Raw genomic sequence first — 27,599 nt, forward strand, 5'->3', positions numbered from 1 at the left:
AAGAGGAACTGAAAGAGCCATGCTTGGAACATCACGTTTCACTCAAATGAGAGAAAGAATCCGGACTTCCGAACTCCGTCGATGATCAAGAATCAGGGACGCTGTCTTGTTTGCCAAGGTTTCAAAAATCAGATGGGCTGGTCACGTAATGAGATTTAAAGACGACTGCTGGACTAGAGCTGTTACCGACTGGATTTCACGGGATGTCAAAAGACTGCGTGGCTGCCCACCTACCAGATAGTCAGACTTCTTCATCAAGATCATGAATGATCGATTTGAGGCTCTTCGTGTTCCTAGAGCGAATAGACGCCATTGGGCTACACTAGTACGCGACAGGAACAAATGGAGATGTTACTGGTGCTGCTCGAGCAAATCAACAATTAACGGGAAGTCCAGTGATCAAGTGATCAAGCCACATGAACTTTCTTTGCTTCAGCTTCCTCAAAAAGGAGAGGAAGATATATTTTTTCAGAGACTAAATTCAGCCTGTGGTGATTTGAAATTATCTGGTAAAAATGTACCAGGGGCCAAAGAGATATCTCACTAGGCTGGAGCAATGCTTTGCAGGTATAATCCTTGAGCCCAATTAGGTGTTATCCCCAAACCAAAAAGTATAGCAAACAGAACACCAGGTGTATGGTGTGAAATAGGGGTACAGATTCATTATTAAATAAAGCTAGAACCATCTAAACATCTAAAACTATCATAGTCTTAAAGGTGCCAACTTATTAATTTTGCTTTTGCAAATAAGTTTTCTATATCTTGACTGTCTCTGCTTCTTAAACATTATTGGAATTTTTCCTGATGGAACATTTTCAAAATCCACTTATATATCATTTATTTACCATCACTTTATTAGTTCTAGAAATTTAATGGATTTTTAATTGGACTGATTCATTTCAAACATTTTATAATAAATGTGAATGGTGCTATAGTGGATGGTATTTTGTTTTGAGTTTGTCTTTTCAAATTTGGAAAGCTGGAGGAATACTGGGAGCACTGGAGGTGGAGAAAGGGCACTGGTAGAGGGATGGGTACTCAATCATTGTATAACTGAAACCCAAGCACAAAAATTTGTAAGTCTACAACTGTACCTCATGGTGTTTCACTAATTAAAATTTTTAAAAAAGGAAAAATAAGTATTAAACAGATAAAAGCAAATATAACATAATTTCATCAACGTTTTCTGAAAAAAATCTATGTATTATGTATTTTCCTTAATCTCAAAATATATAAACATGTACCATGACTAATGCCTATATTTTCAGATCTAAATACCAGACAATATTGATATTAATTATTGACTATGGTATATATACAACTTAAAATATAGACTTGTTGTTACTGTGTTTGGCATATGGAATACGTCACGGGTTGCTTGCCAGGCTTTGCCGTGTTGGTGAGATACTCTCGGTAGCTTGCCGGGCTCTCCGAGAGGGGCAGAGGAATCGAACTTGTGTTGGTCATGTTGGCTGCGTGCAAGGCAAACACCCTACTTGCTGTGCTATCGCTCCAGCCCAAATATATATATAGGAATAGTATGCAACTCTAAGAAAAGATAAAATTATGTAGTTTTCTACAATATGGATGAAATTGCTAGGCAGAATTGGTAGGTTGAATGGTAGGTACAATGTTACTAGGTCTTTTATGAAGTAGTTCTATATATGATATGTGCCCACATTTTACAGGTGCCCACATTCCCACAGATCTGACATAAGATTATGGTTAAACTCTTGGTATGAGTTAAAGTTAATGAAAATGATCCAAAGGCATGACAATATTTTGTTGTATTAGTATTGATACAAATTTGAATATTTTCACAATTTTATCTACTAATATTGGAATTCTAAAAAATGTTACATGACCCAGTACAAAAATATCACTTTTCTAAATATAAACACAATTTAAAATCAAACTGATTGGAACTGAAATATATCCATGTTAAATCAGTTTATGCATCTGTTAAATGACTACTATGGATAGGACATACTAGATTTTCATTGGGCTTGTAAATCTTGCACTGAAAACTATATACCAATCCAAATATATACACCCAACAATAGAGCACAAAAATTCTGAGGCAAATTTTTTGCAATTTAAATCATAAATAAATAAGCCCACTACTATATTTTGATATGCAACACTTTCAGTGATAGAGATCAAAATAGAAATTAGTATGAGTATAGCTGACTTTTGTAACACCATTAGTAAATTTGATTTCAGCGATATTTATAGCATGTGCCACGAAACAATGTCAAAGTACACATTTTACTAAAGCTCTCAAGGGACATTCACCAAGACAGAAGATATTCTAGGTCATAAAGTATACTTTAACAAATTTAAAACAAATAGAAATAATATACCAAGTTCATAACTTGGAAATTAGAAATTAAGATAAAAATAATTGTAAAAAACAAATGCTTTGAATAATAAATTTCTAAATAACATATAAGACAAACATTCTCAAAATAAAACATTTTTTTTCTTTGTGTTGTTTTTGGTTTGGGGCCACATCCAGACATGCTCAGGGGTTACTCCTGGCTTTGCACTCAGGAATTACTCCAGGCAATATAAGGGATAATTATACCTGGGTTGGCTGTGTGCAAGGCAAAAACCTACCTACTGTACTATTGCTCTGGCCTCAAATAAGAAATACTTTGAGGGGCTGGAAAGATAGCATAGCAGGTAGGATGTTACCTTGCATGTAGCCAATCTGGATTCAATACCTGGCACACCATATGGTCCCTGATTACCACCAGAAGCAATTCCTGAGTGCATAGCAAGGAGTAACCACATTAGTGGGTATGGTCCAAAAAGAAAAAAAAGAAACAAAATATATGTATATTTTTGGCCCACAATCATATATATATATATGAATTGAAAATATACCTTAAATTGTGTGGGCTTCAGTGAAAGCAATATTGATAATAATTTTATGTAAGTCTGCATATCATAAAAGTATAAAATAAAAATATAAGATTTTGTTCTGTGAAGTTATTGTTTGGAAAATAAAGTTGCAAACTACAAAAATAAAACAAACACAAAAAATACAAGGCACAGGAGCTGAAAAGATAGTTTAGCAGGTATGGCATTCGCTTTGCACTTGACCAAACATGGTTTGATCTCCTAAGCCCCCACCACAAATGATACCTGAGCACAGAACCAGAAGTAATCCCTGAATACAGTCAGTTAGGACTCCAAAATAAAGAGTAATAAAAATATAATCTACAGGGCCAAAAAGAGTACAGGAATAAGGTGTTTTCTTTGTATATGACTGATCCATGTTAGATTCCCAAAACAGTATATGGTCCCCAGATTCCCACCTGAAGTGATCCCTGAGCACAGAGCCAGGACAAAATCCTGAGCTCCTCCTTATGCGGCCCTATCCCTGTCCCTCAAAAAAAATACAAGGTGCAGATTCAGAGAAAATACTTTCAAAACTCATCTGATAATTTACTTGTAAGAAAAAAATGTGAAACTTATTCTAAAAACTAAGCAATAGTAAAAGCAAACATCTGAATTTTAAAAGTGTGAAACACATCTGAGCAGATACTAAGGATAACAGACATATATATGCATATATAGACATATGTATGTATATATGCATATGAAACAATGGTTTCTTCTCTGACCTCTCAGTAAACAAAGCAAGCATATATGTGATATGTGTACAATAAATTTTATATACTTCTAATGCAACCAAACGCAATTTATTAAACTCAACATGGAGAAGTACATGCCTGAAGACAGAATATTTTACTTTGAACAACTGTAAATAAATCCTGTGACAATGTAGAAGAAAAAGTAGTTAAGAGGGCAGACATCATAGGTAAGAGTTTGTATGGAAGATATTTGAAAGAGAAAAATAAAAACATCAGTGTGGTTTAGACTTAGAGAAAAGGGTTGAGGCTAGAGATAACATTGAAATATCTTAACATAATTTTTAAAACATTTAACACCTACTAAAATTGCTAAGCAGGTTTATTATTTCTTTCACTGTTATCTTTTACTGAGCAACTACTTCACACACAAAGTTTTCCCTTGGCTTATTACAAATCTGATAATATTGCCTTGCACATTTTAGATACTCTATGTATTCTGAAGTTTCCTTTTTTCACCTATTGTATTCTTTCATTTTTACATAGAAATCCTTCTAATATATGTCAAAATACTCAGTATTGGCTCTGGTATATACAACTAAAATTAAATTATATCATACCATATGATATTTGATATGATATTTATATTTAGTAAATATTATGGTATACATAAACCCAACATACAAAACACTAAATTACCATCTAGAGAAATGCCAACCTTTATTTACTAAAAGATAAAATTTGTTTCTGGGAACACTGGTAGTGGCATCATGCTGGAACAGTGTATGTCAAAACACCATGAATAACTTTGTGAACTGTTGTGCTTTGATAAATGTGTTTTAAAATAAGATTTAATTTTGGAATTAGAGGCCCAGGCTCTATATCTGGCACTGCATATGGTCCTGAACCAGTGCCAAAAGTGACCCTTGAGCACTGAAATAGGAGTAACTCCTGAGTGCTACCTGGTGTGGCCCAAAAATAAAAACATAAAGATAGGAATTAGATTGTTGAAATTGTTCAATTTGATCACATAGTCAATATTTGTAGCTTCTAGTTTCCCAATATTTGAAACAATATTAGGCACAAGTATATTTTGTCAATAGACTTTTGTCGACAATTAAGATGCACTAAAATAACATTGTATTTGGGGATGGAGTGATAGTATAGCAGGTAGGACATTTTCCTTGCATATTCAATCCCGGGCACCCAATTTGGTCCACCAAGTTCACCAGAAGTGATCCCTGAGTGCAGAGCCAGGAGTAAATCTACACCTTTGTAAGCTATGGCCCCCAAACAAAACAAAACAATCATATTGTATTGAATTCTAAAGCATGAAGCTCTCAACATTAGCAAAAATTCCACATATTCCCTAGCTGTGCTTATATTTTATATTACCCAAAGGGATGTTACATATAATTTAGACATATTCATGATAATCTGCTGAACAAAAATTTTTGTTAAAATTTTACTTTGTCTTGGACATAAAAAATGTATGCTTCCTTTTAGATAAATAAAATGAAAGTCTTTGTAAGAAAGGAAGTAAGGAGAATATAGTAGCTTTGAGAAGAATTTAGTAGAAATTGTATTATTGGTTATGTAAAATATCTTTATTTAGATTATTTTTCACTTGGAACTTGGTTTCCAGTCTATATCAAACAGTTTTTCAATTATCTTTTACTAGATTGAGATCTAGTATCCTGATTTTTCTAGAAGTAGAATAATTAGCTTAAGAAACATTAGTCCTGGACTCAAATGAACAAAGGCAAACCTACATTTTAAGAATAGATTTTTTGTGTACAAATATTCCACACTGTTTCATTGGTTTGTGGTCCTGCCTTTGTTCCGGTACTATGCTGTTTTAATTATTACCACTTTGTAGTAGAGTTTGAGGTTGGGGAGGATGATGCCTCCACACAACTTTTTCCCAAGAATTGCTTCAGCTATTCGTGGGTGTTTGTTGTTCCATATGAATTTCAGGAGTGCTTGATCTATTTCTTTGAAGAATTTCATGGGTGTCCTTATAGGGATCGCATTGAATCTGTATAATTCTTTTGGGAGTATTGCCATTTTGACGATGTTGATTCTTCCTATCCATGAGCAAGGGATGTGTTTCCATTTCCTCGTGTCCTCTTTTATTTCATGGAATAGCGTTTTGTAATTTTTATTGTAGAGGTCCTTTATGTCTTTAGTTAGGCTGATTCTGAGGTATTTGATTTTCTGGGGCACAATTGTAAATGGGATTATTTTTTTATGTCACTTTCCTCTGTCTCATTATTTGCATATAGGAAGGCCATAGATTTTTGGGCATTGATCTTATAGCCTGCAACTTTACTGTACAAGACTATTGTTTCTAGGAGTTTCTTGGTAGAGCATTCAGGATTCTCAAGATATAGTATCATGTCATCTGCAAATAGTGAGAGCTTGACCCCAAATGTATGAACATCTAATCTTTGATAAGGTTGCAAAAAATGTGAAGTGGAGCAAAGAAAGCCTCTTTAACAAATGGTGCTGGCATAACTGGACAACCACATGCAAAAAATGGGCTTAGACCTCAAATTAACACCATGCACAAAAGTTGGATCAAAATGGATTAAAGATCTCAACATCAGGCCACAATCCATAAGGTACATTGAAGACAAGATCAGCGAAACTCTCCACGATATTGAGGCTAACAGTATCTTCAAAGATGACACTCCACTGACCAACCAAGTGGAAACAGAGATAAACAAATGGGACTATCTTAAATTTAGAAGCTTCTATACCTCAAAAGATACAGAGATCAGAATATAAAGACAATCGACAGAAAGAGACAGGATATTTACCCAATACCCACCTGATAAGGGGTTGATATCAAGGACATAAAAAGCACTGGTTGAACTCCACAAGAAGAAAACACCTAACCCCATCAAAAATGGGGTGATGAAATAAACAGAAACTTTTCCAAAGAAGAAATCCAAATGGCTAAAAGCACATGAGAAAATGCTCTACATCACTAATCATCAAGGAGATGCAGATCAAAACAACAATGAGATATTATCTCACACCACAGAGTGGCCCACCTCCAAAAGAACAAAAGAAACCTGTGTTGGCGTGGATGTGGTGAGAAAGGGATTCCCCTTCACTGCTGGTGGGAATGACGATTGGTTCAGCCCTTTAGGAAGACAGTATGGATGATTCTCAAAAAATTAGAAATTGAGCTCCCATTTGGCCCAGCTATACCACTCCTGGGAATATATCCCAGAGAGGCAAAAAAGTATAGTCGAAATGATATTTGCACTTCTATGTTCATTGCTGAACTATTCACAATAGCCAAAATCAGGGAAAAAAACTGACTGCCCGAGAACAGAAGACTGGTTAAAGAAACTTTGGTACATCTACACAACAGAGTACTATGCAGCTGTTAGAAAAGATGAATTCATGAAATTTACATACAAGTGGTACTACATGGAAAATATCATGCTAAGTGAAATGAGTCAGAAAGAGAGGAACAGACATAGAAAGATTGTATTCATCTGGATATAAAATAACAAAATAGGAGACTAACACCCAAGAATAGCTGAGATAAGTACCAGGAGATTTGCTCCATGGCTTGCAGGCCAGCTGCACATGCTAGGGGAAAAGGCAGCTCAGTTAGAGAAGGGAGGACCAAATAAACGGTGTTGGAAGGATCCTCCAAGGATGAGAGAAGCATGCTGAAAGTAGACTATAGACCAAACATGATTGCCACTCAATGCCTCTTTTGCAAACCACAACACCCAAAAGGAGAGAGAAAACAAAAGGGAATGCCCTGACACAGGGGTGGGGTGGGATGGGGGAGAATGGGGGAGGTGGGAGGGATACTGGGAGCACTGTAGGTGGAGAATGGGCAGTGGTGGAAGGATGGGTACTCAATCATTGTATAACTGAAACCCAAGCACAAAAATTGTAAGTCTATAACTGTACCTCATGGTGTTTCACTAATAAAAAAGAAAGAGAGAGAAAGAAAGAAAGAAAGAAAGAAAGAAAGAAAGAAAGAAAGAAAGAAAGAGAGAAAGAGAGAGAAAGAAAGAAAGAAAGAAAGAAAGAAAGAAAGAAGGAAAATAGATTTTTTTGTATGATCAAAACCCCTTCAGGAACAACTTTGTATCTATGTTTCTCATGGTGATTCAATAAAAAGGAATAGAAGATCTTTCTTTGCATTTTTTGATTACTTTATATTAACCGACTTTAAAAAGACTGCATATTGATTGGGATTTAAGAATGTCACTATCTATTGTAAAAAAATTTAAGTACAGACATTTATATCTTTACTATTCCATTAAAGATAGAGATACTTATAATTGTGTTTAAATCTTTTATACAGAGATCTAATACATATAATAAGCAGAGTCAATTAGTATAATACATATATAAATATATATGTACATAATAGGCATGTCATGCCAGATAGTAAATATGCATTTATGATTAACGTGTAATACATTGCTCATGTCAGTTACTGGGCCTAATATTTATAAAAGTCATTATAAAGAGTTCCTTACTAAATATTTTTCCATCCGAATAATTACTAACCACCAATTAAATTTAATGAGGCAATATTTAGTTTTTAAGGAAAACTGTCAAAGCTTCAAGATTTGTAAGACAAGATAATTAGAGATGAAAGTGATCACCACAAAGTACTTTTCATATATAGAACAACTGTTTTTGTTTTCCAATGAACATATACAGATATATTTAAAATACTTTGTATCCTTTCTGTAATTTTCTGTATGTTTTATAAATATGATTTTTATAGTAAGCCACTGAGAAGAATTTCTTTCATTAGCTGAGAATAATGCTTTTCCTGTTTATTCCCTCATTTTATCTCAGAATCACTATAAAGTAGAAAATAATATAGTGCAATTTTTATATGACTTAAAATTGACAAAGTGATACCCATTTGGGTATAATTATGTCATTTGCAAACTGATTTCATATATATTACTATACTCAGTAGATGCTTGCAAAAACCTTTCAAATAAAAAAGGCAATTTTTCAACTCCCTTTTATACATGAAGAAAATATTCTTTTTTGTCTCTAAGTCTGATATTCTAAAATTATTTGTAATTCACATTAATTCAGATAAGTTACAGATGTACGATTTCAGACAATATTTTGAATATTCTCATGCCCTTCAACCTTAGCCAATACTATGCAATAACTTCATTCATTGAATCTCACATATAATTATCCAATGGTTGTAGGAAAATTATGCTATTTTTCAAAAATTTTACAGGATAAATAAATAACCTAATGATAATTTTTCAAATTTGGATCAACACACAAAGACAGAAACATTTTATATATCCATTTAGTGATAAACTCTAAAGTGTTTCCAAAAATGATACCACTCCAAAATACAAGTCTAATTTTCTGAAATTATAAACTTATTATTTCAAGTTCTTTCCAAAGCTAACATTCCTATAATTCCCTAAGCATATTTTCTTTAACCTTTAAAATGCAGTTTAGCATAAGGTGATTTCAAAGTAAGAAGGAATAAATTTCACCTCTAGGAATACACTTAGCATTTTGTTAAGTACTTCTTCCATTGCACAGATTCAAAAAGGCCAATACGCAGCATAAAATTCACATTTAAATTGGTAGCACCAATATTTGCAAATAAAATATTGAATATGTCTTACCAGTGACGGTTAATTCAGTAGTTCTTCTCACAACAAAGCCTCCATATTTTAACTCACAGGTATAATTGCCAATGTCATCTTCTCTGACTTCCTTTATAAGCAGGGTATCTCTTTTGAACACAATACTTGGCCGCCATGTTTTTGTCCTACATTCCTACACAGAGAACATAAAAGAATTGTAAGATATGTAGTACCTGAAAAGTAGAAAAGAGTACTTAAAATGACTAAATCAAAATTTTCTAAAGTTGCATTTTAGAAGGAATAAAGAGTATACAATTACTGTTAAAGATTTTCATAACTTTTCTACATATCTAGGAAATCAGGTACCCCATTTTGAAGAGTATTTTCAACAAGAGTTACTTTTTTAACTATTAAGATTAGTGTCTCCATCTCATACATGTTTTGATTTATTACATATAAGAAAAGGGAGTATTTTGGGTTTTACTTAAAACATGATTTTTAGAAGAAAATAGTCCGCATTGAAGATTGCAAAGTTGACTATTTGGATCATTTTGATCCTGACAATATAAAATATGTCAATGCTTTGGAAAGCAAAAAAATATTCCTTGAGATAATGACTCTTGGGCTGGAGAGACAGTATATCAGTGAAAGAGTTGCTCTGCATGAGGCTGAACCAGGTTCATCCCAGGGAGCCCACATGGTCCCCTGTGCCGGGATTGATCCCTGAGCATATAGCCCAGAGTAAGCCTTGAGCACCTCCAGGTGTGAACCAAAAGCAAAAAAACAAAAGAGATAAATTACCCTACCCAAAGTTTTTAGTGCTAAATTTAATTATTTATACACAATTAAATCTCTGTAATATATATAAATAATATTTCTATAACCCAAGAAAAAATGGCATATTTATGTGCAAGTTCTTTTACAGTACACAAATTATTATTTTCACTGTTAATGGATCTGCCAAATTATTGTCACTGAATTAAGTTTGGATTATAATGATGCTGGCTCAGGATATAACTGTTTGTGCCAAAAAAACAAAAGTCCATTTCATTTAGCCAGACTTGAAATCAATGGAATAAGGTTAAAATAGCTTAAACCTTTTGACTCCATTCAGAGGTAGTTTATATTATAAAAGATATCTGTTGTCACATCAAATTTTTTCAGGCAGCTATTTTGTTTTGTATGATTAGAACACAATTATTTCAGATGAATGTATATACATGTATTGCCTCATATTGGCTTCATAATCTATCACAACCATATAAACTGTGAACTGATTGAACTGCACTGTCCAGTGTCCTCCCATTGTTCATCAATTTCCTAGAGCGGACCCAGTAACGTCTCCATCGTGAGACTTGTTTTTACTGTGTTTGGCATATTGAATACGTCACGGGTAGCTTGTCAGGCTTTGCCATGGGGGCGAGATACTCTCAGCAGCTTGCCGGGCTCTCCAAGAGGGGTGGAGGAATCAAACCCAGCTCGGCTGGGCCAGCTGCACTTAAGGCAAACGCCCTACTGCTGTGCTATCGCTCTACCCAAACTGTGAACTGATTACACTGAAAAAATATATAATGGGGAAAAAAAGATGGCAGCCGCTTGGGAGCATTGTGGAAAGCCAGGTATGAGCTGGTCATGATGGGGCGACTAAAACCACATGGGAAGGGGGCGTTCCCGGCTCATCCTTCACGCCCTACCAAGGTCACGAGTTGCCCCCCACAAGCAGCTCTCCTGCATGGCCATGGCTCCAGAGCACAGAAACCAATCTCATAACTATCTGAATCAGCAGAAATACTTCCAGGGTTAATAAGTAAAATACCAGAAATCCAAAATCCGACATTGTTGGATTCTTGTGACCAGCTGTAGAAAACAAATTATTTCACAATGCCTTTTCAGCATGTCTGATTTGGGAGTGTAAACTCTAAATAATAATGGTGCATCTTTTGTTGAAACAATGAATCTAGTCAAAGTAGATAGAGTGTTAACTAGAATTCATCTGCCTCACAGGCATTGGGAGGGTTGGGAGGGGGGGTTTATTGGGGTTCTTCATGGTGAAAATTAAGTATTGGTAAAGGGAAATGTGTTTGATATTTGCATGATTGAGACTTAAACCTGAAAGCTTTGTAACTTTCCCCCACAGTAATTCAATAAATAAATAACTTTAAAAAAGAAAATAAAATGGGTTATAGAAAAAGAATCTGCATTGTTATAAGACATTTAAATTCCACATACACTTTATTCCTTCCCATAATTGCACTAGTGATGGTCATTAGAGATTAAGGTCTCGATAGTATGGATTGAAACAAAAATAAATGGCCAATGTGAGGATAGTTATTTAAAAGTTGTATTTGGAAGTATGTGATCCTATAGGTATATATGCACTGAGCCTAAATTTTCAGAAAATTTTGTTACCACTTGCAAAACTCCTAAAGTTAACTTATCAAACAAAGTAATGATATGTCTAGGACCTGAATATACACAGGTATTCTAGAAAAATACTTGTTCCTGGAGACACCCGTAATACTTCTTTCCATTCAAGCAATTGTTAGAGCTTACATAAAAATGGTTAGGTAAAAAAGCAGATAAATCAGAGAGAATCAGAGTAAATATGCTTTATATTTTTTCTCATCCAAATTTAAAATCTCATCCATATTTAAATTTAAAATCTCATCCTAGAGCAAGGCACACATTTATCTCTTTAGAAACAATAGAATTATTCACAGACCATACCTTATACCAAAGGATTTCAGGTTCTCTGCTTGGTAGTAAAAAATCTTCTATGTCACGGCATGAAATTTCCTTGCTTTTGCTAAGTTCAGCTTTATCAAAGTACTTCATCTTGGAATTGTAGCAGAGTCCAGTATCATTTTCACCGACTGTCAGTGAGATGGATACTTTCATACAGTATGTGGAGTTTCTGTAACAAAGTGAAATAAATATGATGTCCTGGTGTGAACTCAAAAGGCAAGTGAAAATTAAGGGATGTCAAGGCAGTGTGTTTAATTTAAGACAGGGAGAGAGTAGGGCTGGAGCAATAGTTCAACAGATAGGGCATTTGCCTTGCATTTGGCTGATTCAGGTTCGATCCCCAAGACCCCATGTGTTCCACTGAGCACCACCAGGAATTATCCCTGAGCACTGCCAGCAGTTATTCCTTACTACAGAGGCAGCAGTAACCCTGAACACCGGTGAGTTGCCCTCCCTCAGAAAACAAAATAAAAATATAGAGAGAGATAAGGAGAGGAAGGGTGGGAAAGTTGAAACCTCCATTGATTAATCACTGTCATAGAGATGCAGCATATCTCATGCAGTTCTCTCGTCACCAATTTAAAACATCTTTACTTGCTATGTTGCCATGTATTTACTTTTCATTTGCTGCTCCTGATGAGTAGGGGGTGGGGGGTGGGGGTGATATTACATATAGGATTCTATTGGAAACATGCTCAACAGAGATATTTTATATTTAGATAATAAAAGTAATAAGAGAATATTTAGGACAGAGAAATAAAGCTTTTTCAAAAAGAAAAAAATATGAGGTTTTATGCAAAAATTGGTGGCAAGTCAACAGAGCAGCAGAGAAATGCATCTGTCTTATTAAGAATAATGAAAGAATAGGAAGAAATAAGCATGATCAATTCTTATTGTACGGTTGTCTTGATGGGAGGAGAGGTTTGCAATGAGTCTGGGTAGAAAATAGACTGCACAGCCTTTATCTTTAGTGACCCATATCCATTTGTGTTGGGACCTAGCATCCAGATTGTCAGACAAGAGAAGCATTCTTATGCATTATTTGAGAACAACCCCAACTTGATCAACAATTCTAGATAATCCATTCATTAAATCTACATCTCATTTTACTCATTACTTGCTTTTCGTAAATCAAGTTTATAACTTGGAAATTAAGAGACTAGAAATCTAGAAAGTAAGAGACTAGAAATGGTCAAACACATCTTTGAAAACTTTGGCACCAATGGAAGTTTCCATGTTAAGTGCACTATTTCTGTTGGCTGTTTAAGTCTATGGCTACTCCATGAACGTTAAGAATGTATCAAGCAGGATACAAGCCATTCCTTATTGTTAAAAGTAGAATTAAATGTCAGACATGTAAATATATTCTTTATTTTGATTTTTGTTTTTTAAAATGTTAGGATGGCATAATTAGAATGACCAAATAATACCTACTTTAATTTTGGCATAATAAAATGTGTGTGTGAGCGTATGTAAAGTTTTTGCCTAAATTCCTGGCACAGATATCCTAAAAGTGTTGAAACTTTCTAGAAGGAGTATCAGTTTTTCATAGAAGGGTTTTCTGATCACTTTTTCATCTCAGTTGGAGCTCTAAGAATAAGAAAAGTGATTCGCGGACTGAATCTTGGAGCCTCACTCACTGGTCTTCAGAGAAAAGGGGAACGAGATTGGCAAAGGTGATCTAAATAAAAAAATTTTTTAATGGAGGCTATGCCCCCTGATAGTGCTCAGGGATTTCTCCTGGCTCTGTGACAGGGATCACTCCTGGCAAGGTTTGGGTACCATATTGGGTGCAGGGGTCCTGCTTTGGCCGAGAGGGCAAGACTAGTGCCCTACCTGCTCTCTGGTCTTTCAACAAAAACTTTTGAACAACATAATCAACCTTTGGTGAGCTTCTAGATTGGTGACTATATAGAGGTTCTAGAAGAAGCACACAGAGAGATGCTTGAAGTCTTTGTGTCTCTTTGTCCTTCTACATATTTTCCACCTGGTGGTTAATTCATATTCTTTGAAATACATATAATAGTAAATAAACCGCTTTTCTGCACCTTATGACTCATTCAAGGAATGACTGAGTCCAAGAAAAGATTTTTTAAAAACTGATTTGTAGCAGGTTTATTAGAAGGACCAACAACAATCTAGACTTGCTATTGGTATGTGAATTATAGGGCAAGGCAAGTCTTTTAGGACTAAGAATAAAACCTATGCATTCTTTTTTTTTATTTTATTTTGCTTTTTTATTCAAATTCCTTTTTTTAACTTTTAATTAGTGAGACACCATGAGGCACAGCCGCAGACCCACAAAGTTTTGTGCTTGGGTTTCAAGCACACAACGACCAAATACCCATCCCTCAACCAGTGCCCACTTCCCACCACCACGGATCCCTGTATCCCTCCCACCCCCCACGCCCCCATCCCACCCTGCCTCCGTGGCAGGACATTCCCCCTTGTTCCCTCTCTCATCCTGGGTTTTGTGGTTTGCAAAAGAGGCAATGAGTGCCAATCATGCTCGGTCTACAGTCCACCCTCAGCACGCCTCTCCCATCCTGGGAGGATCCTCGCAACACTCCCCACTTGGTGCTCCCTTCTCCATCTGGGCTGCCCCTCCCCCCAGCATGTCCGGCTAGCCTCCAAGCCATGCAGCAAAATTCCTGAAAACCTATGCATTCTTATGCTAACTCTGTATAGAAAGTGGCAAAACTAAAATGCATTTAAGACATCCTGCTGGCATTGAAGAATTGCTTGGTGTACGGACAAAACATATGTGTTCTTGGAAATGTTGAGAATAGAGAAGATAAACTGATGTCTCAATTATAGCTAATTGTTCATAATTATTTTGAAAGGCAAAGAAAATGCACACCAAATCAGACAGAATAACTGTATAAATGTCAAACTGCAAATAATATGTAGTCTACAGCTAATCAAAAATAATATGTGGCATGATTAACCATTACACTAAGTAAATCGACAGCCCTAAAAAAAGCCATGAGAATATTTTGTGGGAGTTTTTTTTTCTAGAATGATGACATATTCCCTACCCTCTGTCCATCACAATCCAGGAGAATTGATAATACAAAAAGGAAATTTTTGACATTCAATGATATATATACTACGGAGAACAATGTGCAACCACTTTGGTGTCAAAGCAAAGAACAGTACATGAACTGTGATATCTGGTTCTCATAAAAATAAGTAAGAATCTGGCATTCTTATTGAAAGTTATTCCAGCAAATAGCATATACAAAAGATTAAAGGTATGAAACAAATTGGCGTGTCTGAGGAACTGAAAATATTTTGGTGCAAGTCAATTACAAAGAAGTTCTAAAGAAAGATCAGGAACTGAAATTACAGAGTGGACAGGAGCCAAACTGGAACTTATGATTGTCCCTGTGAAGATTTTTACTTTATATTGGAAAATAATGAAATCTGAAATTCGGAATTTTCTACTCATAGATGTAAATGGACTGGACTAAATTAAGAATTTTGAGTACCGTGAGACAAATTACAAATCAATCACATTCATTCATAAAAATGATGGCAGTAACAATACAAGCAGTGTACATTGGGTTAGAATTACGTTAAGAACACATTTAAGATGTAGACTCAGTATGGCAGAGGGAGCAAAGAAAAATGAGAGGAATCCAAGATGAAAAAATTTTTTTCTCACAGGAGAATAATAGGGGACCAGGAAGATAGCTCAGAGGGTGTGCTAAATTTTAGTTTGAAATTCACAACCAAATGGAAAAATAACCTCTTTAGTTTTGTCAGCAATATAGCTTATGCATTATTCATTAATTTTACTCCACAAACTTGAAGATGCTATTCCTAAATTTGCGTAAAGATAATTTTTAAAGAAAAAGTTGGATTATTTTCTTTAAAGGAGATTTAAGGCACATTTAAATGCTTTTCAAGAAAATATTCAAGTCCTGAAATAGTACTTTTTAAATATGATTCTTCTCAATTTATAAGTCAGATCAGTGAAGTCTTGCTCTGAATTGTTCACATCAATATTTTAAATTTATAAGTCATAGACTTTCTTTTTCTTCAAATGATTTATTAATTTGGTGATAAATCCAAACACCCAGATTTTATATTAAAATTTTATAGCAAATTTTGATACCAAAAAACAGCCAGAGTCAAATGAAGAGCAAGTTAATATTTAGTAACTTTTTAAAACTAGCAAGAGTAAATTAAATCCTAGTTTGTCATTTCTTTACATGTAAAAGGAGAAAATAACTGGAAAGAACACAGAAGTAAATAAATCATTTACAACAAATAAAGCACATAGAACAGCACCAGTCTTAAGCACTCAGCACTCACTTAAGCACTCACTTATTGTGAGTTCTGTATTATTTCCCTTTTTTCTATCTTCATATTATACTACAGACACAGGTTTGATTAGATTGCAGATTAGATAATATTGTTATGATTATACCTACAACTATTTGCTATTTAATTAGAGCAAAGCCTAAGAATTAAAAAAAATCTCACTTTTTTCCCTTTGTGATATCAGAGTGAGTGGGAAAGACATAAAAATTGATGAAAATGAAGACTCTCACTCTAGCTATCCTTTTCCTTCTCACTAGAAGTGTAGCTGACTCTACATGTTCAGAAATGGACTCTAGATGAGTAAATTTAGGTATTATTTTTTTCCCTGACTTCTATTCTACCAGTTTTGTGAGACTAACTGCTGATATACAACAGTTGGATAATGTCTGGAATTTTAGACTCCCCATGATAACACTATTTTCAAATCAATTTTAATGTTTTAATACTTGTTTACTGTTACTGATCATCAGGAAGTGATTTTAAAAGCTAAAAATAAAGCAGAATCCAATAGATGCTATAGTATTTACTGCAAAGAACTAATGGAAGCAAGCAATTTGTGGCACATTCATAAGCATAACACCCCAAGAAGGTGAATAACACACTCACAAAGTAAAGAATTTCATCCAACGTCAAATTTTTAGTGCGACCACTATGGTCCTATGGCTGTCTGCCATCAGGAAAATTATATGAGACAGAGTAAATGGGATAAAATGGAGAATGCTTTACTTGGACTTATGGTACAAATCATCAGTGCATATTCACTAGACTTCTGTTTAAAACACATGGGGTACAATCCAGGTATAAAGTTAAATCATGACTGTTGATTTCACACTTTACAAAATGTTTAGAAAGACATATATGTATGCAGAGAAAAGAGTTTTATTTTTGTATTTTTTTAATGTAGGAGTAAGTAAAGTAAGTAAAGTAAAGGCCCTCCTGTTGATCATCGATTTGCTTGAGCGGGCCCAGTAACGTCTCCATTGGAGACTTTGTTGTTACTGTGTCTGGCATATCGAATATGTCACGGGGAGCTTGCCAGTCTCTGACGTGCGGGCGAGATACTCTCGGTAGCTTGCCGGGCTTTTCGAGAGGGGCGGAGGAATCAAACTTGGGTCGGCCATGTTGACTGCATGCAAGGCAAATGCTCTACCGCTGTTTAATGTAGGAGTACTGCTATTTATTCAGCCACTGATTAGGCTGATTGAATTGGGCATGAACTCCACCTTGCTTTTTTCATTTTTAAAAAAAATTTTATTTATTGAATCACCATGAGAACAGTTACAAAGCTTTCGGGCATAATTCTAGGCCATATAATGAAACATTCGTACCTTCACCAGTGCCCATTCTCCACCACCAAAACCCCCAGTATACCCCCATCCCACACCCTCCCCCTACTTTTGGGGCAGATGATTTCCACAATACTCTCTCTACTTTAATTACATTCAATATTTTGACACTAGGCCCACCATTATTTTGTGGGATTTACCCCAACACTAGGGCTGGAGCGAAAGAACAGCAGGTAGGGCATTTTCCTTGCACACAGCCAACATGGCCGACCCGAGTTTGATTTCCCCGCCCCTCTCGGAGAGCCTGGCAAGCTACTGAGACTCCCTCGTCCGCAGGGCAAAGTCTGGCAAGCTCCCTGTGATGTATTCGATATGCCAAACACAGTAATTAATTGCGAGACAACAAAGTCTCACAATGGAGATATTACTGGGCCCACTTGAGCAAAATCGATGAACAACGGGAGGACAGTGACAGGACAGTGACCCCAACACTCAGATCTGCCAAAAAGGCAACAGTAGACAATTTGTTTTCTATTGCTCATTATGAATAACATATAATGCTGCATGCCTGCAGTAGTGGCCATGTGATTTTGAAATTCTGAAATGTTAACACTTAAATTTGGAGGTATTTCTGCCAAAACCTGCAGGGTTCCGAGATTTGTTACTGAGTCTCTGAGATCATGGTCATTAAGCAGCTTGATCATGAGACAGAGAGGTTTTTCATGGGTGGTGACTCGAGGTCTTGTTGGCATGGGATGGAAAGGGACATTTCCACCCCCATTCTATGAGGCCCCACATGTCTTGTCACTGAGGGCCCAAACCTGACTGTCCAATGACCTCTGGAGGATGGTGGCCACTGAACTGCCAAAGGGGAGCAGGCAGAGGGACAGCACACTTTACCCCCTGGGGTAGCCCAGTGACAGTAACCTACTGTGGGGTCCAGACGCATTTCTGCCAAAAGCTGCTGGGTTCTGAGATTTGTTTCTGAGTTTCTGGGATCATGGCAATTAAGCAGCTTGATCAGGAGCCAGAGAGGCCATTTGTTGGTGGTGAATCGGGGTCTTGTTGGGGTGGGGAGGAAACGGCCGGCTCCACCCTCATTCCGTGAGTGGTTTAGGCCTCTTGAGGATGGCGGCCATGGGCTTGCAGGGGGAACAGGCCAAGGCACAAAACCTATTCCCACCTGGGGTGGCCCAGCACCAGTAACCTACTGCAGGAACTGGTCGCATTTCTGCCAAAGTCGTTGGGTTCCTAGATTTGTTTCTGAGTCTTTGGGATCATGGCTATTAAGTGGCTTGACCAGGAGCCAGAGAGGCCGTTCGTTGGTGGTGACACAGGGTCTGATTGGGGTGGGGAGGAAAGGGCCAGCTCCACCCCTATACCATGAGGCTCCACGTGTTTCATCACTGTGGGCCCAAACCTGACTGTTCAACGACCTCTAGAGGATGGTGGTCTCTGAGCTACCAAAGGAAAACAGGCAGAGAGAAAGCACCCTTTACCCCCCGGGGGTAGCCCGATGACAGTAACCTGCTGCGGGGTCCTGATGCATTTCTGCCAAAAGCCACTGGGTTTTGAGATTCGTTTCTGAGTCTCTGGTATCATGGTCATTAAGGAGCTTGATCAGGAGCCAGAGAGGATGTTGTTGGGCAGCGATTCGGGGTCTCCTTGGGACAGGGAGGAAAGGAATGGCTCCACTTCCATCCCTTGAGGCCCTGCATGTCTCGTCAGTGTGGGCCCAAACCTGACTGCCCAGTGGCCTCTGGAGGATGGCGACCACTAGGACGCCAGGGGCAACAGGGCGGGGAAGGAAACCTATTCCCACCTGGGGTAGCCTGGCACCGGTAACCTACTGTAGGGACCGGACACATTTCTGCCAAAATCTGTTGGGTTCCGAGATAGTTTCTGAGTCTCTGGTATCATGGCCGTTAAGCAGTTTGATCAGGAACCAGAGAGGCCATGCCTCCAATTATATAACTGAGCCAGAGGTGGTTTGTGGGTGTGTCTTCCACTTACCTAATTTCTGGCTGTTTACTTTCTTGGTAAACTTTGCCCCAAGTTTATGGGGTCTTGCCAAAGGCTCAGCAGCAATTTTGGGGTATCTGGAAATCTGAAACAGCCATCAGGCTGCTGATGCATTTGCCTCACAGGTACCGATCGACCTGCTTGGGGCACCATACACCCAGAGAGTACAGTTTTAACTGAGCATAAACACTCATTCTTTCACATGAAAAAATAATAAAATGTTTAGATTTTAAATTTTATTTATTTATTTTTAAATACCTCCATGGTGGGCTGGAGCAGCAGCACAGTGGGTAGGGCATTTACCTTACATGCGGCCGACCTGAGTTTGATTCTTCTGCTCCTCTCAGAGAGCCCAGTAAGCTACGAGAGTATTACAATGGAGACATTACTAGGCACACTCTAGCAAATGGGAGGACAGTGGGAGGACAGTGCTACAGTGCTATAGCCATGGGAAAAGATGGAATTATTGCTGTAACTTGGATGAAGGAGAGGGGAAAATGTTGAGTGAAGTCAGCAGAAAAAGAACAAATACAGGAATTTCTCTCATCTGTGGTATACAGAGTAACACAACAAAACGGAAAACATCAAGTTATGGCAAGACATCAAGTGATGGCAAATCGTTGACTGTGAATTACAAACCTTTGACTCTGAAGAATGCCAGGTAAGGGGTGATGGGAGGGATGATGAGCCGACTGAGGGTAACAGAAAAGTCAATGATCTTGGATGCTTTGGTGGTGGAGAAGTGAGGTAACTGAATCAAAATTATAAGAGTCAATCCTAAGGGCTGGAGCGATAGTACAGCAGGTAAAGTATTTGCCTTGCACGTTGCTGACACGAGTTCAATTCCCAGCATCCCATATGGTCCTGTAAGCACTGCCAGGAGTAATTCCTGAGTGCAGAGCCAGGAGTAGCCCCTGTGAATCACTGGGTGTGACTAAAAAGCCAAAAAAGAAAAAAGAAAAAGAATCAACCCTATTTTAAACATGTGGACTGAAATACAATAATTAAATTTAAAAGCTGAGTTTGCTATGGAGGTGGTTGATGGTGGGTGGCAGAGAACCTTGAGGCATTTATAGAGGGATGCTGACGATGGTGGCAAGTTTGGAGTTGGAACATTATCTAAAACTGTCACTGTCACTGTCTTTCCTTTGTTCATCGATTTTTTCGAGCGGGCCCAGTAACATCGCCATTGTGACACTTGTTACTGTGTTTGGAATATTGAATATGTCATGGGTAACTTGCCAGGCTTTGCCATGCAGGTGGAATACTCTCAGTAGCATGCCAGGCTCTCCCAGAGGGGTGGAAGAATCGAACTCAGGTCGACTGTGTGGGCTGCGTGCAAGGCAAACGCCCTACCCGCTGTGCTATGGCTCCAGTCCCTGAAAATATTAACAGTATTGTAAATCATCGTGCCTAAAAAAACTCTGAAAAAATTCCCCACTACAATCCTGGTTTTCTTTCACAAGAGGACTCCATAGGACACAAATACTTTGCCATTTTTACTTGATTTTCTTTTCCTTTAGAGAAGTAGAGCACACCTGGTAGGGCTCAGGGCTCTCTTCGGGTTCTTTTTTTTGCATGTTTTATTTTATATATATTTTTTAAAAAAATTTCATTAGTGAAACACCATGTGGTACATTTGTACACTTACAAATTTTTGTGCTTGGGTTTCGATTATACAATGATCAAATACTCATCCCTCCACCAGTGCCAATTTTCCACCACCATAGATCCCAGTATCCCTCCCACCCTCATTCCCCCATCCCACCCTGCTTCTGTGGCAGGGCATTCCCTTTTGTTCTCTCTTTCCTTTTAGGTGCTGTGGTCTGAAAAAGAGGCATTGAGTGGCAATCATTTTCGGTCCATAGTCTACTTTCAACATGCATCTCCCATCCTGGGAGGATCCTCCAAATACCCTTTATTTGGTGCTCCCTTCTCTTTCTGAGCTGCCCTCTCCCCTAGCATGCCTGGCTGGCCTCTAAGCCATGGAGTGAACCTCCTGGTACTGATCTCAGCTATTCTTGGGTATTAATTTCCTATTGTGTTATTTTATATCCCCCAGATTAATGCAATCTTTCTATGTCTATCCCTCGCTTTCTGACTCATTTCGCTTAGCATGATACTTTCCATATTGTACCACTTGAATGTAGATTTCATGACTTCATCTTTTCTAAGAGCTACACAGTACTCCATTGTGTAGATGTATCAAAGTTTCTTTATCCAGTCATCTCTTCTTGGGCACTCAGGTTTTTTCCAGATTCTGGCTATTGTAAAGAGTGCTGCAATGAACACACAAGTGCAGGTGTCACTTCAACTATAATTTTTTGCCTCTCTGGGATATATTCCCAGGAGTGGTATTGCTGGGTCAAATGGGAGCTCAATTTCTAATTTTTTGAGAATCGTCCATACTGTTTTCCAAAAGGGCTGAACTAGTCAGGCATTCCCACCAGCAGTGAAGGAGGGTCCCTTTCTTGCCACATCTGCACCAGCACCGGTTGCTTTTGTTCTTTTGGATGGGGGCCAGTCTCTGAGGTGTGAGATGGTATCTCATTGTGGTTTTGATCTGCATCTCCCTTATGATTAATGATGTAGAGCATTTTCTCATGTGCCTTTTAGACATTCGGATTTCTTCTTTGAGAAAGTTTCTATTCATTTTATAGCCCCATTTTTATAGGGTTGGATGTTTTCTTCTTGTGGAGTTCAACCAGTAATTTGTATATCCTTAATATCAATCCCCTGTCAGATGTGTATTTGGCGAATGTCCTTTCCCATTCTGTAGACTGTCTTTTTATTTTAGTCACTGTTTCTTTTGAGGGTCAGAAGCTTATTAGTTTAAGATAGTCCCATTTGTCTATCTCTTTTTTCACTTGTTCGGCCAGTAGTGTGACATCTTTGAAGATACCATTAGCTTCAATGTCATGGAGAGTTTTGCCAACTTTGTCTTCAATGTACCTTATGGATTCCAGTCTGATGTTGAGGTCTTTAATCCATTTTGATCTTACTTTTGTACATGGTGTTAGGCAGAGATCTGAGCCCATTTTTTGATGTAGCTGTCCAGTTTTGCCAACACAATTTGTTAAAGAGGCTTTCCTTACACCACTTCACATTTTCTTGCTCCTTTATCAAAGGTTAGATGATCATATGTTTGGGGGGAGATGTCAGTATATTCAACCCTGTTCATTGGTCTTCAGCACTGCCTTTGTTCCAGTACAATGCTGTTTTAATTATTACTGCTTTGTAGTAGAGTTTGAAGTTAGGGAGGTTGATTCCTCCCATTTTCCTTTTCCCAAGAATTGCTTTAGCTATTCGTGGGGACTTATTGTTCCATATGAATTTCAGGAGTGTTTGCTCCATTTCTTTGAAGAATGTCATGGGTATCCTTATAGGGATTGCATTGAATTTGTACAATGCTTTGAGAAGTATTGCCATTTTGACAATGTTAATTCTTCTGACCCATCAGCAGGGGATATCTTTCCATTTCCTCATGTCCTCTTTTGTTTCCCAAAGTAGCGTTTTGTAGTTTTCTTTGTACAGGTCCGCAATGGATAGCGCATTGGACTTCTACTTTCTTAGTTAAGCTGATTCCTAGGTACTTGATTTTCTGTGGCACAATTATGAAGGGGATTGTTTTTTTCATGTCACTTTCTTCTCTCTCACTGTTTGCATATAGGAAAATTTTGGGTATTGATTTTATAGCCTGAAACGTTACTATACAAGTCTATTGTTTCTAGGAGTTTCTTGGTGGAGGTTATAGGGTTTCCTAAGTATAGTATCATATCATCTGCGAATAGTGAGAGCTTGATTTCTTCCTTTCCTACCTGGATGCCCTTAATATCTTTTTCTTGCCTAATCGCTATTGCAAGTACTTCCAGTACTATATTGACCAGCAGTGGAGAGAGTGGACATCCTTGTCTCGTCCCTGATCTTAGAGGGAAGGCTCTAAGTTTTTACCCATTGAGGATGATGCTTGCTGTAGAATTGTGGTAGATGGCTTTAACTATATTGAGGAAAGTCCCCTCTTTACCCACTTTGGCTAGGGTTTTCATCATAAAGGGGTGCTCGATTTTGTCAAAAGCTTTCTCTGCATCTACTGATATAATCATATGTTTTTATCTTTTCTTTTGTTGATATTATGGATTATGTTGATTAATTTCTGAATGTTAAACCATCCTTGCATCCCTGGGATGAATCCTACTTGGTCATGGTGTATGATCTTTTTGATGAGTCGTTGGATTCTATTTGCTAGTAATTTGTTGAGGATCTTTGCATCTGTGTTCATCAGGGATATCGGTCTGTAATTCTCTTTCTTTGTGGTATCTTTGTGTGCTTTTGGTACGAGGGTGATATTTGCTTCGTAGAAACTGTTCGGAAGTGTTTTTGATATTTCAATTTCGTGGAAAAGCTTAAAGTGGATTGGGAGTAAGTCATTTTTAAAGATTTGGAAGAATTCACTAGTGAATCCATCTGGGCTGGAACTTTTGTGCTTGGGGAGACTTTTTATTACCATTTCAATTTCCTTGATGGTGATAGGACTGTTCAGGTATTCCAGGTCTTCTTGGTTCAGCCTTGGGAGTCTGTAGGAGTCTAGGATTTATCCATTTCCTCGAGGTTTTCATGTTCCATAGCATAAAACTTCTCAATATACTCCCTGAGTATCCTTTGAATTTCTGTGGTTTCTGTTGTCACGACCCCCTTTTCCTTTCTGATTCGGTTTATTAGGGTTTTCTCTCTCCCTTTCTTTGTGAGTTTTGCTAGAGGCTTACCGATCTTGTTGATTTTCTCGAAGAACCAGCTCTTGGTTTCTTTGATCTTTCGGATTGTTTTTTGGGTTTCCTTCTCGTTAATTTCTGCTCTGAGTTTTATTATTTCCTTCCTCCTGATCGGGTTGTGCTCCTTTTGCTGGCCCTTCTCCAAGCTTTTAAGCTGTGAGGTTAGGTTATTTATGTGGGCTCATTCCTCATTCCTGAGGAATGCTTGTAGAGCTATAAACTTTCCTCTATTTTTTAAATTTTTTAAAAATTTTATTGAATCACCATGAGATAATTACAAGCTTTCATGTTTGGGTTACAATCACACAATGATCAAACACCCATCACTCCACCAGTGAACATTCCCCACCACTAATATCCCCAGTATATCCCCCCTTTCCCACTCTCCCCCTGCCTCCATGGCAGACATTATCCCCCAGAATCTCTTTCTGCTTTGTGGCATTATGGTTTGCAATATAGATACTGAGAGGTTATCATGTTTGGTCCTTTATCTACTTTCTGCACACATCTCCCATCCAGACCAATTCCTCCATCCATCGTTTTCTTAGTGATCCCTTCTCTATTCCAGCTGCCTTCTCCCCTTTGATCTTGAGGCAGGCTTCCAGCTATGGCACAATCTACCTTTCCTGTATATCTACTATTCTTAGGTGTCAGCCTCATGTTATGTTGTTTTATACTCCACAAATAGTGCAGTCCCTCTATGTCTGTAAGCACATTACTTATTTTCAGTAACTAGTGGTATCAATGTAAAATCAGGTGCTATATAAACTTTCCTCTTAACACAGTTTTTGCTGTGTCCCATAAGTTTTGGTAACTCGTGTCCTTATTTTCATTCGTTTCTAGGAATCTTTTGATTTCCTCTTTTATTTCCTTTCTAAGCCATTCGTTATTCAGTAGCGCACTGTTTAATTTCCAGGTGTTTGATTTAGTTTTCTGTTTTTGTGTGTGATTTACTTCAAATTTAAGTGCATTGTGGTCTGAGAAGATTGTTGATACAATCTCTATCTTCTTAATTTTATGGAGGTATGTTTTGTGGCTCAGCATGTGGTCTATCTTGGAGAATGTTCCATGTACGCTTGAGAAGAATGTGTATTCAGCTTTTGAGGATGAATTTTCCTGTATATATCTACTAAGTCCCTTTCTTCCATTGTTTCCCTCAGATAAAGTATGTCCTTGCTAAGCTTGAGTCTGATTGATCTATGAAGAGGTGTTAAAGCGGTGTTGAAGTCTCCCACTAGTATTGTGTTGCTATTGATGTCTTTTTTCCAAATCTATGAGTAGTTTTTTAAGTACTTTGCTGGTCTCTCATTAGGTGCATATACATTTATTATTGTAATTTCTTCCTGTTGTACAGACCCTTTGATCAATAAGAAATGGCCTTCACTGTCTTTTGTGACCTTCTTCACTCTGAAATCGATGTGGTCTGATATTCGGAAGGCTACCCCAGCTTTTTTATGGGAGCTGTTTGCCTGTAGGATTGTTTTCCAGTCTTTGACTCTGAGCCTGTGTTTGCTTTGACTATTGAGATGTGTTTCTTGCAGGCAGCAGAATGTTGGGTTCAATTTTCTAATCCATCCTGCCACTCTGTGTCTTTTCATTGGTGCGTTTAGCCCATTGACATTGAGAGAGATTATTGTTATGGGATTTTGTCCCATTGTTCTGTTGAAATTTGGTGTATTTGAGGGGCCTGTCTTGTCTTAAGTAGCCCATTTAGTTGTTCTTGTAACCATGGTTTTGCGTCTATGAAGTTCCTGAGCTGTCTTTGTCTGTGTAACTGTGTGCTGTTCCTTCTGTTATGAATGAGAGTCTCACTGGGTAAAGTATTTTTGGTGAGGCATTTATGCCATTGAGTTTTTCACTATATCCCACCACTGTTTTCGGGCCATGAGGGTTTTATCAGACAAATCAGCTGTGAAGTTTAAGGATGCTCCTTTGTAGGAAATTTCTTTCTTTGATCTTGCTACTTTCAGAATTTTGTCTCTATCTAAGCTTTTGGTCATTTTGATCAGGATGTGTCTTGGGGTATTTTTATTTGGATTTCTTCTAGCTGGTACCCTTCGGGCCTCCTGAATGTGGTCACAAGTTTTCTTCAGCTCTGGAAACGTTGTAGCAATGATGTCTTTGACATTTTCTTCTTCATCAAGGTTTTCTTCCTGTCCCTCTGGGACTCCAATAATTCTTATGTTACCCCTCTTGGCTTCATCACGATCTTCTCCTGCCATCTGTTCCCGAATTGTGAGTCTCTTTTCCATTTTATGCTCTTTTCTGGAGAGTCTCTGAACTTCATCTTCGAGCTCACTGATTCTGTTCTCAGCAGATGTTACTCTGCTGCTGAGGCCTTCCACTGAGTTTTTCAATTCGCCTACTAGGTTTTTCAGGTCTGACATTTCCGTTTGCATTTTCCTCATTTCTGTCTTCAAATCCTCTTGTCTTTTATTGGCATTGCTTTCCATTTGTTTTATCTCCCTAAGCATCCTCAGTAGCTCCCTTTTAACTTCCTTGTCAGAGAGGTTGTCTAACACTAAAGTGATGTTGGTGTCTTCTGGGCTAACCTCTTCAATAAGAAAGTTTGGTGGGCTTTTGTGTTGATTTACCATTGTGACCAGTGTGGTGCAGAACTTCACGTTCACTGTTACTATTCTGCTTGAGATGCAGAATGAATTGAGATAGGCTTAACGAATTATTGGCTAATGAGTTTCTAGTAGTTGATCTATCCTAGAGAAGGTTCCATCTAAGAGGGTAACTTATGGTTCCTATGGGATATGTAGTGGGAGAATAATTCGCGGCCACATTAGCAGCCACAGCTCTGGAAAGGGTCCCTGACGCTGGGCACCAGGTGGTACCTATTTGAATGAGGAGAGAATGCCTGGAGGGGTTCAGCTTTTTTTCTGCGTAGTGTGCCTCAGTTCCCGTCTCACACTGATCAAGGGTGAAAACTGGCTCTTCTAGGGGATCAAGTTAGCTGCGCATGCCCAGAAAGGGTCCCTGGCACCGGGTGGTACCTGTTTGAATGAGGAGAGAATGCCCAGAGCGGTTCCTCTCTTCGGGTTCTGTACTCATGGGGTGACTCCTCTTGGTGTCAGAGATGCATATGCACCTTAACTCTGTACTATTTCAGTATTGTTTTACAATAAGAATATTACTCATTCTTAGTCTCTAGTTCTATGTTACTTTACATTTCATATGCCTTGTGAAGAAAGGTAGGATAGGATCGAATGTGCACATTGA

General features: G+C 37.8%; 1 protein-coding gene across 2 annotated transcripts in view; it reads right to left on the minus strand.

The window, feature by feature from the left end:
* IL1RAPL1 (interleukin 1 receptor accessory protein like 1) overlaps window positions 1–27,599 on the minus strand; it is a 1,428,491-nt gene that overhangs the window by 589,686 nt on the left and 811,206 nt on the right. For both annotated transcript variants that reach the window (XM_056131181.1, XM_056131180.1), the window contains 2 exons: window positions 11,948–12,134; window positions 9,260–9,413 (listed from right to left, as the gene is read on the minus strand). In XM_056131181.1, the coding sequence (XP_055987156.1) occupies window positions 9,260–9,413; window positions 11,948–12,134 (341 nt within the window). The remainder of the gene's footprint in view (window positions 1–9,259; window positions 9,414–11,947; window positions 12,135–27,599) is intronic.

This window comes from Sorex fumeus, unplaced genomic scaffold (assembly GCF_029834395.1).
Source record: "Sorex fumeus unplaced genomic scaffold, SorFum_2.1 ptg000086l, whole genome shotgun sequence".
In the NCBI taxonomy this organism is placed as follows: Eukaryota; Metazoa; Chordata; class Mammalia; order Eulipotyphla; family Soricidae; genus Sorex; species Sorex fumeus.